The 15,679-nt window shown below is 42.5% G+C and overlaps 1 protein-coding gene and 1 pseudogene across 1 annotated transcript in view; both read right to left on the bottom strand.

Moving 5' to 3' along the window:
• Window positions 1–15,419, bottom strand: part of CCNY (cyclin Y) — a 226,184-nt gene extending 210,765 nt beyond the window's left edge. Inside the window, exon 1 of the mRNA XM_035029604.1 lies at window positions 15,164–15,419. Within this exon, the coding sequence (XP_034885495.1) occupies window positions 15,164–15,317 (154 nt within the window). The 5' untranslated portion in view covers window positions 15,318–15,419. The remainder of the gene's footprint in view (window positions 1–15,163) is intronic.
• Window positions 6,577–9,476, bottom strand: LOC118026630 (annotated as a pseudogene).
• Window positions 15,420–15,679: the final 260 nt, after the last annotated feature.

Raw genomic sequence — 15,679 nt, 5'->3', positions numbered from 1 at the left:
ATGTTAGTTTAAAAAGAAAGGAACTCCCTAATTTCTCTGCTTGCCTAGTTCCTTACAGTATTAACATTCTGCTTAATACAGTCTCTTCATCCATCTATAGGGAGAATTCCAAACTGAAAACCCGTCACCATTTTTGAACTCGGGAAAATAATAATAATTTTGTGATCAGTTTTCAGCCACTTCACACACTGATGCCACCCTCAGCATCAACAGTTATTTTCAAATAAAAAATAACAAGAGACAGTATTCTAGATAAACCTCAGTGGAATAAAAAAAAGTGAAATGAAGGCCAAAACATCATATATCAAGCATCTTATAATAATACCTGAAAATTAGTCAGAAACACAGTCAGAAACAAACAACACAGCTAACTTAGATCTCAGGGATCACTCCCATCACGGGCTGGCTAAACTGAGCCACCAAGTTGTTCAACGAAAAATGGCTCCATAGACTGTTAGGCTAAAGACACTCAAGAGTAGCATTGGCCTTTATTAAGAGACTATGATTTTCATTCACCATAAATACCCCTTTGTATACAATACCCTAATAATGAGCTAGTTACCTGTTCACCAAAAGAGGTCCTGTAAGGGCACCTAATAAGAAGCACTTTTGTTCATCTTGTTCCAATGCTTTTGTATGCTTAGAATGAAAATATCTTAAATATTCTATAATTATAATTTTCTGCTTCAGAATTATGTCCCTGGTCCCCACAAACTGCTAAGAACCCTTATGTAAGTAGTACAAAATATGTTTTGTCATATTTTCATTTTGTACAAACAGGCTTTGTGTATCATTTGCATTTGAAAACCAACTCAAAGAACTCAATACATTTAACTTGGGTAAGGCTAGACCTTCTCTGAGAGAACTTATTTAATGGAAATAGGCATATACTGGGGTTGGTTAAACTTTAGATTCACCCTTAAAACAACACTTAATGAGGGCGGTGGCTCAACTGGTTAAGCGTCTGCCTTGGGGCTCAGGTCATGATCTCAGGCTTCTGGGATGGAGCCCCACATCAGGCTCTCTGCTCAGCAGGGAGTCCGCTTCTCCCTCTCACTCTCCCTCTGTGCTCGCTCGCTCTCTCTCTCTCTCAAATAAATAAAATCTTTAAAAAACAAACAGACAAAACAATTCTTAATGTCACTTCAGAGAATACAAAAAGAAGAGGGAGGAAATAACCAAGGTCTAGCTGTTTCTGCATGACTTGACTTGATCTGATGAGTTTATCTTCCATATCCCTTCCAGATGAGCCACATGAACAAAGAGCGGCTCCTTCTATGACTCCAAATAATGCTATTAAATGGTTGTGCAGATACTGACAGCCCCAGAACTAGTCACAGCACTGATGAATTGGTCTTCCCATCTTTCTACCAGGAGCCTTTTCAGTCTCCGAGTAATGGCTCCAGCAACCCAGTTTTCCTCTGTGTTCTGTAACAAGGGTGCTGAAAACCAGCAAAAACTTACCACACCTTTCAGTATATTACACCAAAAAGGAAAGAAAGAAAAAGAAAAGGAAAAAGGAAAGAAAGAAACAAAACAAAAAAGGAGAAGCAATAAGGGAAGAAAATTAAGTGATTTTTGAATTTAAGTAAAGATTACACACCTTCCTGGTACACACAGAAAGCTATCCTACCACCCATTGTCAGAATTGCAAGCAGTATCTTTGTCAATAATACCATTAGGAGCACCATCTTAGAATGTGACGCTAGTTCTAATGAGCTCAAACGAACAATGCATCCCTTTGCAAAACTGGTAGAGGAGGGGCAGGGCATCACTCACATCAAGTCTGAAGTTAATGGCACCCCCTAGAGCTGTGCAGCCTAGAGTCTATGAAGTTCTACCCCCGGGCCTTGAATGTGTCAAAGTCAAACCATTAGGAAGTTACTCTACTGTTTCTTTTACACCTTGAATCCTAGAGCCTATAGCTCAACGGTTCTGGAGAGAAGTAGGAGAGTTGCCCCCTTGGGGAGATTATATTTGGCAACGTATGGAGACATTTTTGGTGTCCTAACTGGGGGTGGGAAGACACTACCAGCATCTATTGAGTAGAGGTAGGGATACTGCTAAACATCCTACGTGGACAGGGCAGCCCCCACCACCAACAAAAATTATCCTGCCCAAAATATCAGTAATGCCAAGGTTGAGAAACCCTGGCACAGCTTAAGAACTTCTACTTTACTGAAAGGGTTCCTGAATTGTATGCTAAGAAGCTAGGCTCAAGTGAATATACTTTCACTGTGGCTAAACAAGACAAACACCCATTTATGAATGTTACTCTGAGGAATAAAAAACTAAAAAGTATATGGGCAATTTACAGACTGTCCTTCTCGACTGGATACCAATATTGTGGTTTGACATCACATTTCAAACCACGTTAATCAAAACCAGATACTGAGAGGAAAGGGAAAAGCACTCATTTGATGCCTTGAACTATCAACCTTCCATGCCCAAAGTGAATACATAGATCTAGTCTGAGGACATAGGAGACTGGGGGGCAAGGACAAGGTTGCATTAAGCCATGCCTAAGTGGCGGTTAACTGGCTGCCACCTAGCAGGCTAATGTCCACACTCACCTACCAACATGAGCCCTTTGCTCTTTTTTCATTTCGGCCAAACACTCCTTCCCACAATCCCCTTCATTCTTCCCTTCTAGTCCTGTCACAGTGTTGTCTTACAAATACCCCGGCACAAGAATAAATTCATTTTCAAAAAACCCAACAAATGTTCCTGTCAGGATATTTACTAGTTAAATGAGAGAAGAAAATATTGTCTAGATAGCCAGTCTCCCGGTTTCATGTCAGAATGCCACAGGGCCTCTCCCAGCAGAACATCTCCATCAACTCTGAAAGTCATTGCCATGCTTGCTACCCATCCCAAATCATTCTCAAGGATGCAGAGGCACCCAAACATCTCCCAATATAAAAGCAACCAATCCACTTCTGAGGCCTGAGGCCTATTTCTTACCACTCAGGGCCTTGCTGGGCTGTTGCAATGCATGCTGTGCTGTCTTATATTTGGGTCCTCCCTGACTTGTCCTACCTTAACAATGCTGCCACAGCTCCTCCTCACCTCCCCTCTTCATATACTTCACTTCCAACACCCAGAGGCTGCCAACAGCTTCTTAACTTGAGTTACCAAGTAACCCTCCTACTGCAGAAGAAAGCTCTACAAACAGCCAAGTGTGCTCACATGGCTTGCACAGTGCTTAAGATACATGGCCTGTCAGGAAAAAACATCTTCCACAGAAGCAAATGGTTTGCAAAGCAAGAGTATGTTCCCTACCCCTTAAACTTATCCCTGAGTGCTTAATACTTAAAGTCACACTTTTGAATACCGGCTTTGCCAGGCTTCCTCCGCACTTCCTACAAAATATAAGAAATGGAAAAATCAGACATTAGATTTATTTTATAGAAAAGATTTGCTAAAATTAAAGTGAATAAACAATTTGTATCTCTTCAGTAACACCAACTTTAGCTTTCAGGAGACAGAAGGCAATCTCTAATGCTATATAAACCCTGTTTACCCATGCTTTTCAAGTAAAAATACACATTAAAATAACAGCCCATTGCTTACACACAGCTGGAGGCTGTGGGAAAATAAAATTACCCATATAAACTTTCAAAAGTAATCCTCACTGTAAATGAAGTAATACTTGATGAATCTGTGAATCTGAAATTTTTGAAACTGAACTAAACACAGCATCATGACTTCATTTCTCAACCTGGACTAGGTTTTAGGGTACAAAGAAGCCCTAAAAACCCCGAAAAAAAACCCTAAAAAAAAAAAAAAGCCCTAAAACCTGGACTTTTAAGCAACTATACAAAGTCTGGATCCATACCTAAAAACCAGAGATAGTTTAAAGGATAATTATGATTACACTTAATGGAACAGCTATAATGAATTAATATACTAAAAGAACACAGATTCATTAATGGACAGAATACTAAATTTAGAGTGAAATCTTTTCTTGAAAGGCAAAGAACAGATGTCTTAACCCATCCATCCATTCCCTAATTCCTCTGATTAATGGTAAATGTGCAATAAGACAAGGAGTTTACCAAATATAATCAAAATACATTTAATAACTTTTCTCCCTTTTTGCCTACCAAGAACAGAAGCAACCATCAACGGGAAAGAATTTGCTTATAAAATGCTTTAAACACTACATTCATGGTTTTGCAACACTCAGCTATATTACATATGAACCTCCACAGAGGGTACTTCCTATTCTTCCTCCTTAAAGCCAGAAGGTCTATAATCAGAGGTGTCCAAAATAGAAGTGACTTACATTTCACCGTCCAACTAAGATTTCTACAAGGCTCACAAAGAAACTGTCAAGGATGCAACTGCAGTTGCTAACAATTATCTTTAGTGTACTCCAGCTGTACTTTTCTCAGTGCCAAAAGCCAGCTGACAGTTCTACAGATGCTAGTGCATCTCCGCTGAGCATGGCACTCACAACTATCATACCCAATGAAGCCCCACTATACATCCCAAGTAGGGAGTGAAGATCAGGAAATAATGACCCAGGAATTAAAATTACATGTACTAGGTAATGTGGCTAGAGAGTAACAAAACCAGGTTACAACAATTTTTTATTGAAGTCCTATAACCATGGGAAACAAGACACTTAGCCCAAAAATGTTACCAGCACTCAAACATTTTAGAACTCCTTTTTCAGAACAGCCTTTCAGTTCAATTTTTCAGCCATACTAAAAAACAAATTAAAAATAAAAGTTTCTGGGCGCCTGGGTGGCTCAGTTGGTTGAGCGACTGCCTTCGGCTCAGGTCATGGTCCTGGAGTCCCGGGATCGAGTCCCGCATCGGGCTACCTGCTCAGCGGGGAGTCTGCTTCTCCCTCTCCTGCTCCCCCCTCTTGTGCTCTCTCCCTCAAATAAATAAAATCTTTAAAAAAAAAATAAAATAAAATAAAAGTTTCTTTACAAAGTCAAAATTAATGTATAAAATGTCAATATTCTGACAAAGGTGAAGAAAAAAAGATTTCAAAGTTTTCCAATCATGTATTTAAAAGCAACAGAGATGTCCAGAGTGTAGCAAGCAGTTTGTAGCTAACCAACCCCTGAGATGCTCTCTTGTCTCAGATTCACCAACTTTCCAGGTAAAATCTTGCTGACTTGAGGTATGTCAATTTGTGTGTTGTCAGATGACGACACTCAGTTGGAGCTTTGAAACACCCCTTCCCTCCAAGAGGCAGACAGCAAAAAGAGCCCCTAGAAGAAGTAAAGGAAGACAGCCATAGGAAACAGGTACAAAGTAAATGGCAGAGGAAAGGAAAGGAAAAGTGAGTTAGGTATCTTCTTCAGTCTCTGCAATTGTGGCTCTAGCTAGACTTTCTGGAAAGAAATGGCCACAAACAGCCCCTAATAACTTGTTTTGGGCTGCTTGAGCTCATTTTTCAGCCCATCAATTCCCCTTTACTTAAAGGAGTATTTTAATATAATAAATTTATGCATATATATGCTTTAAAGCCTTCTCTGATTAAAAAAACAACAACAAAAACCCGGCTTCAGCCTCCATCCAAGAGTCCATATTAACATTCCTAGGAACGTCTTTCCTATGACACAGCGGACCGCCTGGGTGGGCTCTATTATTTCCAGGGGTACCACTGCTCACCACATGCATCACAGTGTGACTCTGGAGAGATGCAACCCAGAAGACCAATAAATGTTAGAAAGAGTAGTATAGCTATACCAAGTTCTACTGCCAGCAAGCTTCCCATTCAAAGGTCATACAGCTCTGTATAATCTCATCCTACCCAGTTCTAAAATTCCAGTTATCCTTCTGGCACCAACTTAAGAACATGGACTGCAGTGATGTCTTTGTTAGGATGAGCCCCTCAGGCTTCTAGCTTCTCTGGTTATGGAAAGTTCAAACGCAGTTTGTTGTAGATCTTGCAACACACTTAATATTTAATGCAAGAAAATCAACATGAGTACCATGTTCATAATAACATACATTCATCAAGTACTCTCTGGAAGCATTTTAGCCCCATTTTGATTCTCATTTTAGGTACCTCAGGGCATAAGGCTAAGCAGGTTTTTTTTTTTACTTTATTAAAATACTAAGTTTATTTCACATGTATATTTTTGTCTCCCCACCATTTCCATTTGTCTGACCACCACTACTACTCTGTCCTATCACAACATTCCATACATTCTTAAAACCAAGCAAAGGGTGGAGTTCTATCTTTAAAAACTAAACAGGCATTTTGGACAACACATTCCTGGCAATGGAACCTGAACAACATTTATCAGACACGGTAGGGAAAGTTCTCACTCTGCATTATAAAAAGGACAGCCAGGGGCGCCTGGGTGGCTCAGATGGTTAAGCGTCTGCCTTCGGCTCGGGTCATGATCTCAGGGTCCTGGGATCGAGTCCCGCATCGGGCTCCCTGCTCCGCGGGAAGCCTGCTTCTCCCTCTGCCTCTCTGTCTCTAACGAGTAAATAAATAAAATCTTTAAATATATATATATAAATAAATAAATAAAAAGGACAGCCAGATATCAACTGTTACAGAAATGAAATAAGACGGAAAATTTTAACAAACTATTTAAACTATTTTCTTAAAAAGACCTCCTCCACTGCCAGAGATCTTGAATAGCCTCTTGGTCAGTCATCCGGAAGCAATTCTTCACATAACTGATGAACTTGGCTTCCACTTTGGGAAGAGAACCACCTTTTTCTATACTTGCTTGCATTTTTGCTTTAATGTCTTCTACAGAACTAGGTCCTTTCGGTGTTTTGGGCGTCTTTTCCTCTTTTTTAAAAGATTCCTGACCTTTTGTTCTTGGTGTTGATGGTTTTGAGTCTTTTCCATGCTGGTTTGATTTTTGTGCATTTTTGGCTAGAGTATCTCACATAGATTTCTTTACTGGAGCCTTTTCTTCAGCTTCCTCATCATCAAAATCATCATCATCTTCTTCATCATCATCTTCATCAGCAGCAAGTTTTACTTTTTTCTGTGGAACCTTGCTACCACTTCCAGGGGCAAAATGCTTTCCAGATATACTAAGGAGTTTCACGTCCTCTTCCTCTTCATCTTCTGACTCTGCATCTTCCTCCACAGCTACTAAGTGCTGTCCACTAATATACACAGGCCCTGAACCACATTTCAACCGTTAAGACCACAGGTGGTGTTATTTCAAAGCCCCCAAGAGAAACTGTTGGCTGTACAGACATTTTCAAAGTTGCCAGTGTGACTTTAACTGGACTGCCTTCATAATTCAGTGCCTCGGCTTCAACAATGCGCAATTCATCCTTTGCACCAGCTCCTAAACTGACCGTTCTTAAAGATAACTGGTGCTCATTTTCATCATTATCCACCTTAAAGTGATAATCCTTGTCAGCCTTTAGTTCACAACCGAAAAGATAGTTCTGGGGCCTCAGGGGGCTCATGTCCATGTCCATCAAATCTTCCATGGGGTGGTGGCACGCACTTAGGTGGAAGAGAAGGCGGACGGAGATAAACGAATACTGTTCCACACAACAGCCGCGCAGGATGGAATCACACCAGGGAAGTAGGCAGGATTTTTAAAAGCACATTCTCTTTAAGCAGAAAGAAAAGTGAGGCTCAGCAAGATGGAGGTCCTACAGTAAAGGCAGAGCCATGTCTAGAATATGGGTCTCCTGATTATTAGGCTCCTGCTCTTTGCCCTCCACCACACTTCACAGAGCTAGAGGCACATCCTGTAAACCCCCAGGAAAAGCCTGTCCTGGATTTATCCTTCTTGAGCCCTGCCTCATTCTTCAGGAAAGGTAGGATAGAATAATGTTGAGTCTCAGAGCACAGAGAAGAAACAGTGTCCTGATCAAGATTCCCAGCAACAAACTATTCAATGTTTCAAGCTGATGTAAAATGCGGCAGGGAAAGTGAACTCTCTCCCTCCTTGCAGGTACAAGCTGAAAATGATACTGAATGCATGATATCACTGCTATGGACTCACCCCGGCTGCCTTTTTGTTGACTCATGAAAAGGATTCGTACTTTGAAGTATGACAGGCATGATACAGTCAGTAGCACTCTTGTGAAAATATCAAGTGCTGCTTCCTTCAAGTAAGCCCAATATGACATGCTTGGAGCTAAATCTCTGACCCTGTGTGACTAAAACAGAATTTCAAAGCTACTCACACGTCTTGCATCTTGTCATTTTTCTTTCTTTTGGTTCTACCCTTTCCTAGATAGGAATGAATTTAATCTTTGTATTAGTTTCATCCAGCCAGAAATGTGAAAGTAAGTAATCTCTTAAGATGATAAAGACAATCAGCTTTGTAGAAAAGAGTGAGAAAATCTACCATTCTATAAAATTAATCTTCACTCCTCTCAAAAAGTAGGCAGAAAAGTAAAAATCCTAATCACAAAGTATTGCTAGCTCAAAGCATACAGACAATGAATGAATGTCTTAAAACAAAGTGGGCATGGGCCAGGTGTGAGGGCAGGGGGTCAGTTTCTAGACCCAGGTCAGTCCCTAATTAGCTGTCACAGGGTAGTTGAGACGTGGACCTCAGCAAGTGATAGCAGATTGAATCCCAACTCTGACACTAACCAGCTATGAAACCTTGAGCAAATTTCTTAACCTTTCAGTCTCAATTTCTTCTCCTGTAAAATAGGAAGAATGATATAAAGATTTAAAAAGATAATACAAGTCAAGTAATTAGCACAGCACTTGGCCCAAAGTTAACACACAGTAACTACCCTTGTCCATGATCTGCATGACCTGGGCAAAAGACTGCACCTCTCCAAGATTCAGTTTCCTTATCTGTAAAATGAAGACGGGGAGCAAATGACTCCACGATTCTAAACTAGAGAGGAAACTAAGTAAAGGTCGTGGAATCTTCATTGGTGCTTTGGAGAATGGCCCTCTCCACAAACCTTTAAAGTGCACCTCTCCATACTGCCTAATATGCCTCAGTCCATGCTTGGTCAGGGTGTCTTCAAAATCTTACAGGCAGTGCAGCTAATAAATCTTAGTCTGGAATGAAAGTCCACAGGTATGGGTTTTGTCCATCAGGCTGGAAATGGTAATTGGGTCTGAGACACAAGAAGAAGAAATCCAAAGAGATGAGGTTGCAGATATCCAAAGAAATCAAGAGCAGTAATTTAAGCTAATACTGTGACAGGTAACAGCTTAGATTATAAATTGCTCCTTTGTCTCCCCACCCTTGTAACAGTGAGTGCATTTTTTCCAGTTTTCCTTCCCAGACCTAGGATGAGCCCCTTAGGCTTCTAGTTTCTCTGACTATGGAAAGTTAAAACACCATTTGCTGTATATCCTAGAACACTTCACACTTAATAAAGAAAATCACCAGGAATGGCTAAGTTCATAATTGCATATATTCATGTAGTACTTTTTGGATTATTAAGCATTTTGGCCTCATTTTGATCTTTAAGGATATAAGGCCACAGCTAAAGCCATTCATCTTAAGAGATAAGGAAAAAGACTAAATACATCACATTGATTTTTTTTGTTGTTGTTTTTGTTTTTGTTTTTAAGATTTTATTTATTTATTTGACAAAGAGAGAGATAGCAAGAGCAGGAACACAAGCAGGGGGAGTGGGAGAGGGAGAAGCAGACTTCCCGCTGAGCAGGGAGCCCGATGCGGGGCTCGATCCCAGGACTCTGGGATCATGACCTGAGCCGAAGGCAGCCGCTTAACCAACTGAGCCACCCAGGCGCCCCAATATATCACATTGTTAAACAGACTATAATTAGCCATGATTTATTTTGGTTTAGGTTTTTTTCTTTCTTTTGTTATGCCTTAAAACCTTTCTTAAGTTTCATTTTCAGGATTTCACCCTACCTGCTACCTCTCAAGTTAAAACACAAACAAAACCAAGTTTCATATCCACTCTACTTTCATTATTACAAGTCTTGGTCTTTCTCTACTTCCTTTCTGTTCTTCTCATGCAATAAATACACATGATGTACTCTGACTCCAACGTCCTTAAATTGCTGGCTTCACTCATTCATTCAGACAAAGATAGAGTGCAACCCCAAGACTAGTAAATGTGTGATGGCTAGTCAAGCAACAATGGAAAGTTTCCATGTGTCAACTACTGGCTGTAATTCAGGGTAAAAGGCACTTAGGTTACATCAGCAAACAAAACGAAAACGTTCTATTGAAATTTACATACTAGTAGGTAAAAATCGCAATTACTATATATGTATATACTTATAACATATAGGTGAAATGGAAGAAACAGTAATTCAGAGAATGTATACTAGGACTGCTGATGGGGTAGTAGGAGAGATGTTAAAGAGGGCCGTCAAGAAGGCGTCACTGAAAAGATGAGGCATGAACCAAGACTGAAGGTAGTTGAAAGAGTTACCCAAGAGGAAACACAGAGAAAAACATTCCAGGCAGAGGGACAGAGCAAAGGTCCTGGGGTGAGAGCATGTCAGGTGTATTCAAGGAAGAGCACTGAAGGAGGCCAGTATGGCTAGAGTGAGCTAGCAAGGTGAGTAGGGAAGGCAGGCAGATCACACAGGGCCCTGAAATCCATTGTAAAGCTTTTACTTAATATGAAATAAGGAGTCACATGTTAAAGTTTTTAAAAGGATCTCACCATGGCTGCTATGTTTGTTTTGTTTTTTTTTTTTAAAGATTTTTTTTTTTTTTTTAATTCATGAGAGACAGAGGGAGAGAGAAAGGCAGAGGGAGAAGCAGGCTCCCAAGGAGCAGGGAGCCCGATGCGGGACTCGATCCCAGGACCCTGAGATCATGACCTGAGCCAAAGGCAGACACTTAACCATCTGAGCCACCCAGGCGCCCGCTATGTTTGTTTGAGAACAGACTGTAATAGACAAAGGTGGAAGCAGGGATATCAGTTAGGTGGCTTAGCTGAGACAAGCAGCAGGAGAGGTTTTGAGAAGTGGTTGGATTCTGGATATATTTTGAAGGTTGACAGCCACTCTTTCCTAGCAGACTGGATATAGGATGATGGAAAAATTGGGTTGTCAAAGACAGCTGAGCTACAAAGAATGAAATTGCTAGCAACTATTCTGAGGCAAAACCCTAAAGTGGCACTTCAGTACAGATGTTACAGGCATTCTATCCTGATTTACTTGGTCTCATCAAATCTTAACTTTTCTTTAAGTCCACCCCTCTTTCTCTCCTCCCAAGCAATAACCTAATCAGGGAAGGCCAGTCTATTAAAAATACATGATGATGCTTCTCAGAGAAACTGTGGCTATGACTGTAAAGACAGACACCCTCTTCCAGAAAGCAACCCCAGGACTAGTAAATGTGTGATGGCTAGTCAAGCGACAAGGGAAAGTTTCCATGTGTCAATTACTGGCTGTATGACTTTAGGCAAGTCATTTTTCCTCTCTCTGCCTCATTCTTTTGTGTTACAGTAAGGATAATATCGTCCAAGGGCTACTGTGAATACCAAGTGAGCGAACGGGTATCCAGCAGTCAGAGCGGCATTTAGCACAGAGTAAACAACACGTAAGGGTTGCAAGTATTACTATCATTGTCGTTAAGTCTTTTTGTTAATTCTCAACCTCAGAATAATTGTACGAGAAATAATACCTAGGGAGCTGAGTCTAATATACATTTCCAAAAACGTGAATAACCTAACACTAAGGTACACTGAGTACAAAGGGCAAGTTGCTGGTAGTGTCATGGACGCCTAACTGCCCTAACTCAGTCACTGAAACACTACAGGGCAAATATTACCCACTGTATGTGCTGGGCAGGGAAAACATGGATTCAAACCTCCTATCTCTGTGATTTTAAGAAATTGACCTATCACAGAAGCCCCATGAACTTCTCTGAACCTTTCAATTCTAGTTGTCTGAGCTGTCTCTAAGGATAAAGATGGTACTTGACCACTTCGGCTTTTGTGATATACTCAAGGATGCTTCAGCTATAGTTTTTAAATGTTTACTAATCAGGCGCCTGGGTGGCTCAGTTGGTTAAGCGACTGCCTTCGGCTCAGGTCATGATCCTGGAGTCCCAGAATCGAGTCCCGCATTGGGCTCCCTGCTCAGCAGGGAGTCTGCTTCTCCCTCTGACCACCCCCCCCCCCAGCTCTTGTGCTCTCTTTCATTCTCTCTCTCAAATAAATAAATAAAATCTTTAAAAAAATAATAACAAAGGTTTACTAATCATCTACCAATATAATTCAGAAGTTAAAATCTATACCTATTTCTATATGCTATTTAACTTAAACAAGTCTGTTCCCTTCTCCCAGCTTCTGATACTGAACGAATTTCTACAGAAATGCCCCTGAACAACAGACTTAACCAGGCAGGGATTCTCAACCCTACCTGCATCTTCGAATTACCTGGAGAACTTTAAACATATTAATGCCAAGGCCCAGTCCTAGATTTCTGGTGTAATTGAAACCAATATTAAGAACCACAGATAGGTAAATCCTAGCAGTATTATTTATTGAATTTTGGGAGACAGAGAGAATATTGTTTAAATAGTGAATGAGCATTTCTGGGTTTAAACTAGCATCATTGTATGAACTGAGTTCTGGGATAAGAAGACACTAGGAACCTAGATTAGAAACCTTTTTAACCTGCCCTAGAGTCTCTTAAGCTATCCTGAACTTCCAAAACAAGAGTTGGTGGTCTTCCAAATGTTTTCTCAAAGCTGACTTGATGACCAAAACTGAGATTTCTTTCAAATGAAATAACACACAATACTATTCTATTTTCCTCCAGCAAAATCCTTCTAAGACTTAGTGCCAAATACCTGGTAATAATTACTCCCCCCCCCCCCCCCGCCCCAGATTCCTTGCTATAGTCAATAATAGTATGCAGCTTGGCCCTAAGAAACATGAATCTTCCTTTTGTCTGTATTTTTCTAATTCATTATATAAAACATAAAGTCTCTCCCCAATATAAGTGCACAACATGGAGAAATTACTTCCAAATGTTTTTGCCTATCAGCATTGTATAAGACTGGGTAATGGCTTTCTATAATAAACTCATTCATTCCTTTAAAATATAATACTTATTGGGCGCCTGGGTGGCTCAGTTGGTTAAGCGACTGCCTTCGGCTCAGGTCATGATCCTGGAGTCCCTGGATCAAGTCCCACATCGGGCTCCCTGCTCGGCAGGGAGTCTGCTTCTCCCTCTGACCCTCCCCCCTCTCATGTGCTCTCTCTCATTCTCTCTCTCTCAAATAAATAAATAAAATCTTTAAAATATATATATATATATATAATACTTATTAAATCTTTACTATAGGGGTGCCTGGGTGGCTCCGATGGTTAAGCATCTGCCTTTGGCTCAGGTCATGATCCCAGGGTTCTGGGATCGAGCCCTGAATCCGGCTCCTGGCTCAGCAGGGAGCCTGCTTCTCCCTCTCCCTCTGCCTCTCCCCCTGCTCATGCTCTCTCTCTGTATCTCTGTGTCTCAAATGAATAAATTTAAAAATCTTAAAAAAATAAAAAGTAAATAAATCTTTACTATATGCTAGACATTTCCTTCAGCTGCTTGGATCATACCAGTGATCAAGACAGACCAGACCTTAATATCCTTCTAGATGCCTTTAAATGCATGAATTTAAAGTATAACTGTAGTTCAAAGACATCTAAAGAGATTAAGATAATTTCTACACTAGAAATTCATGTGAGGGCGCCTGGGTGGCTCAGTTGGTTAAGCGACTGCCTTCGGCTCAGGTCATGATCCTGGAGTCCCAGGATCGAGTCCCACATCGGGCTTCCTGCTCAGCGGGGAGTCTGCTTCTCCCTCTGACCCTCTTCCCTCTCATGCTCTCTGTCTCTCACTCTCTCTCGCAAATAAATAAAATCTTAAAAAAAAAAAAAAAAATCCGAAATTCATGTGGAACCCTAATTTACTAAGTGTTTACTAAAACCAGATGTTATATTAGTCCCTTTAATATGTGGTACTCATTTAATAAAGTTGCTGTCCTGCAGAGACGACAGTACTATTTAAAAGAAATTACAAGAGGCCAAACAATGAGAAAACTCTTTCCTTTAGCAGTTTAAATTTGGCTTTCCACCCTAGAGGGAATTCTCCATCCTAAAGCTGTCAAGAATGACTTATGACAGAGTTGTGTCAATTCATTCACACAAGAAATTTTTTCATCTTAGTTCAACTACATCAACTGTGAGAAGACTTGGGGGTTAAAAAAAGAAAAATCACGTTGTCATAAGAATATATTTCCAATTTCACATTTTTTAAGTTGAAATTATGCAAACTGTTTCAAGCATGATGTATAAACTACCTACCCATATTAAGCCACATAGCTTAAGGATAAATTAGTACTAACGAATATACTGCGAGACAAAATTAATAAATACACATTACGAGGTGCAGTGATCAGTCCTTTAACTTTACAAACACTAGTCCAAACATCACTCAGCTCAATCAGAAATCCACAGGACTGTAATTCTGCCCCAAGCAAAAACTGGGTGACAACCCAAAGATGTCTCCAAACCATTTTGATAATAGAGTTTGTTGTTTCGTTGTGTTTTTTTTAAGTATTCAGGTGAAGCTATTTGATTCCAATCCTGCACACACACACACACCCAAAAAAAATCCTTTTTAAAATTGTTAACGGAAATAGGAAACTGCCAATTGGGATCAATTTGTAAGTTTCCGGGAAAGCTGATACCCGCCAACCCTGTTCCCCCAACTCCAGGTAGAGACTGATTCCAAAATGGGATTCACTCCTCATTTACGCCAAGGATCATCCATTCCCTTCGCCTTCTAAAGGACAAACGAGCTCACCCTTCCCGTGAATAACTTGGCTTGTGGCTACGCTCACACAGTGGCTGGAGCGCAGGCTCTCGGGCCGCCCCCGCCCCAGCACTGGCCGCTCAAGTCTGGACAAGGGCCAGCTCTTGTCACCTCTCGACCTGCACCCCTCCGCCCCCGCGGTACTCCCGAGCCGTCCACCGGCAAAGTTTCCCCGCCGCTCGCTCGGGGGCACAAGCCAGGGGGCCTCTCGGGGTCTCCGGGACCCCGGAGCTCCCGGGGTTACCGGGACGAAGACCCGGTCCTGCCCTGATTACAGAAGCAGGCTGAGAAAGCCAAAGCAGCCTCGGCCATACAGACGCTGGGGGTGCAGACAGAGCACCGCGGATGCAGGAGGGGTGTGGGGACGTCAGGAGCGGGCTCGGCGAGGCCGCCGCCCCGCGACCCGGACTCGCCCGCGCTCACCGTCGATGTTCTCCCGGTCGCTGATGTGCTGCAGGTTGCAGCCCGTGTCCTCGCGGCTCAGGTCCGTGTCGGGCCGGTAGGACTCCAGCCGGGAATGGGCATTCCTCCGGAGCTTGGGGCTGGACGACACGCAGCACGAGGTAGTGTTCCCCATCTTCGGTGGCCCCCAGACTCCTGCTGCTCTCGCCTTCCTCCCCGTCCCCCGGAGCGGGGCGCGGGCGGGCGCGGGGCGCGGGCGTGGAGGGGAGGCTCGCCCGCCCGCCCGCCGCCGCGGGAGGGGGCGGAAGCCGCGGCCGGCCCCGGGTCAGCAGCGGCGGCGGCGGCGGGGCCTCGCCATGGGCGGCGGCGACGAGCGGGCGGCGGCCCCGGCTCCCCCTGTTCCCCCTCGGCCTCCGCGCTCGCCCGCCTCCGTTCGGCGGGCCTGTCCGCGGCGGAGGAGCGCTCGGGTCCGCGCGACTGCGGCCGCCGAGCCTAGCTCACCCCGCCGCGGCCATGGCGGGCGGCGCCGCGCAGGCC

This window comes from Mirounga leonina, unplaced genomic scaffold (genome assembly GCF_011800145.1).
Source record: "Mirounga leonina isolate KUSES-001 unplaced genomic scaffold, KU_Mleo_1.0 Mir_260, whole genome shotgun sequence".
Lineage (NCBI taxonomy): Eukaryota > Metazoa > Chordata > Mammalia > Carnivora > Phocidae > Mirounga > Mirounga leonina.
The sequence above is the reverse complement of the archived record's forward strand: the minus strand, read 5'-3'. Positions and strand labels throughout refer to the sequence as shown.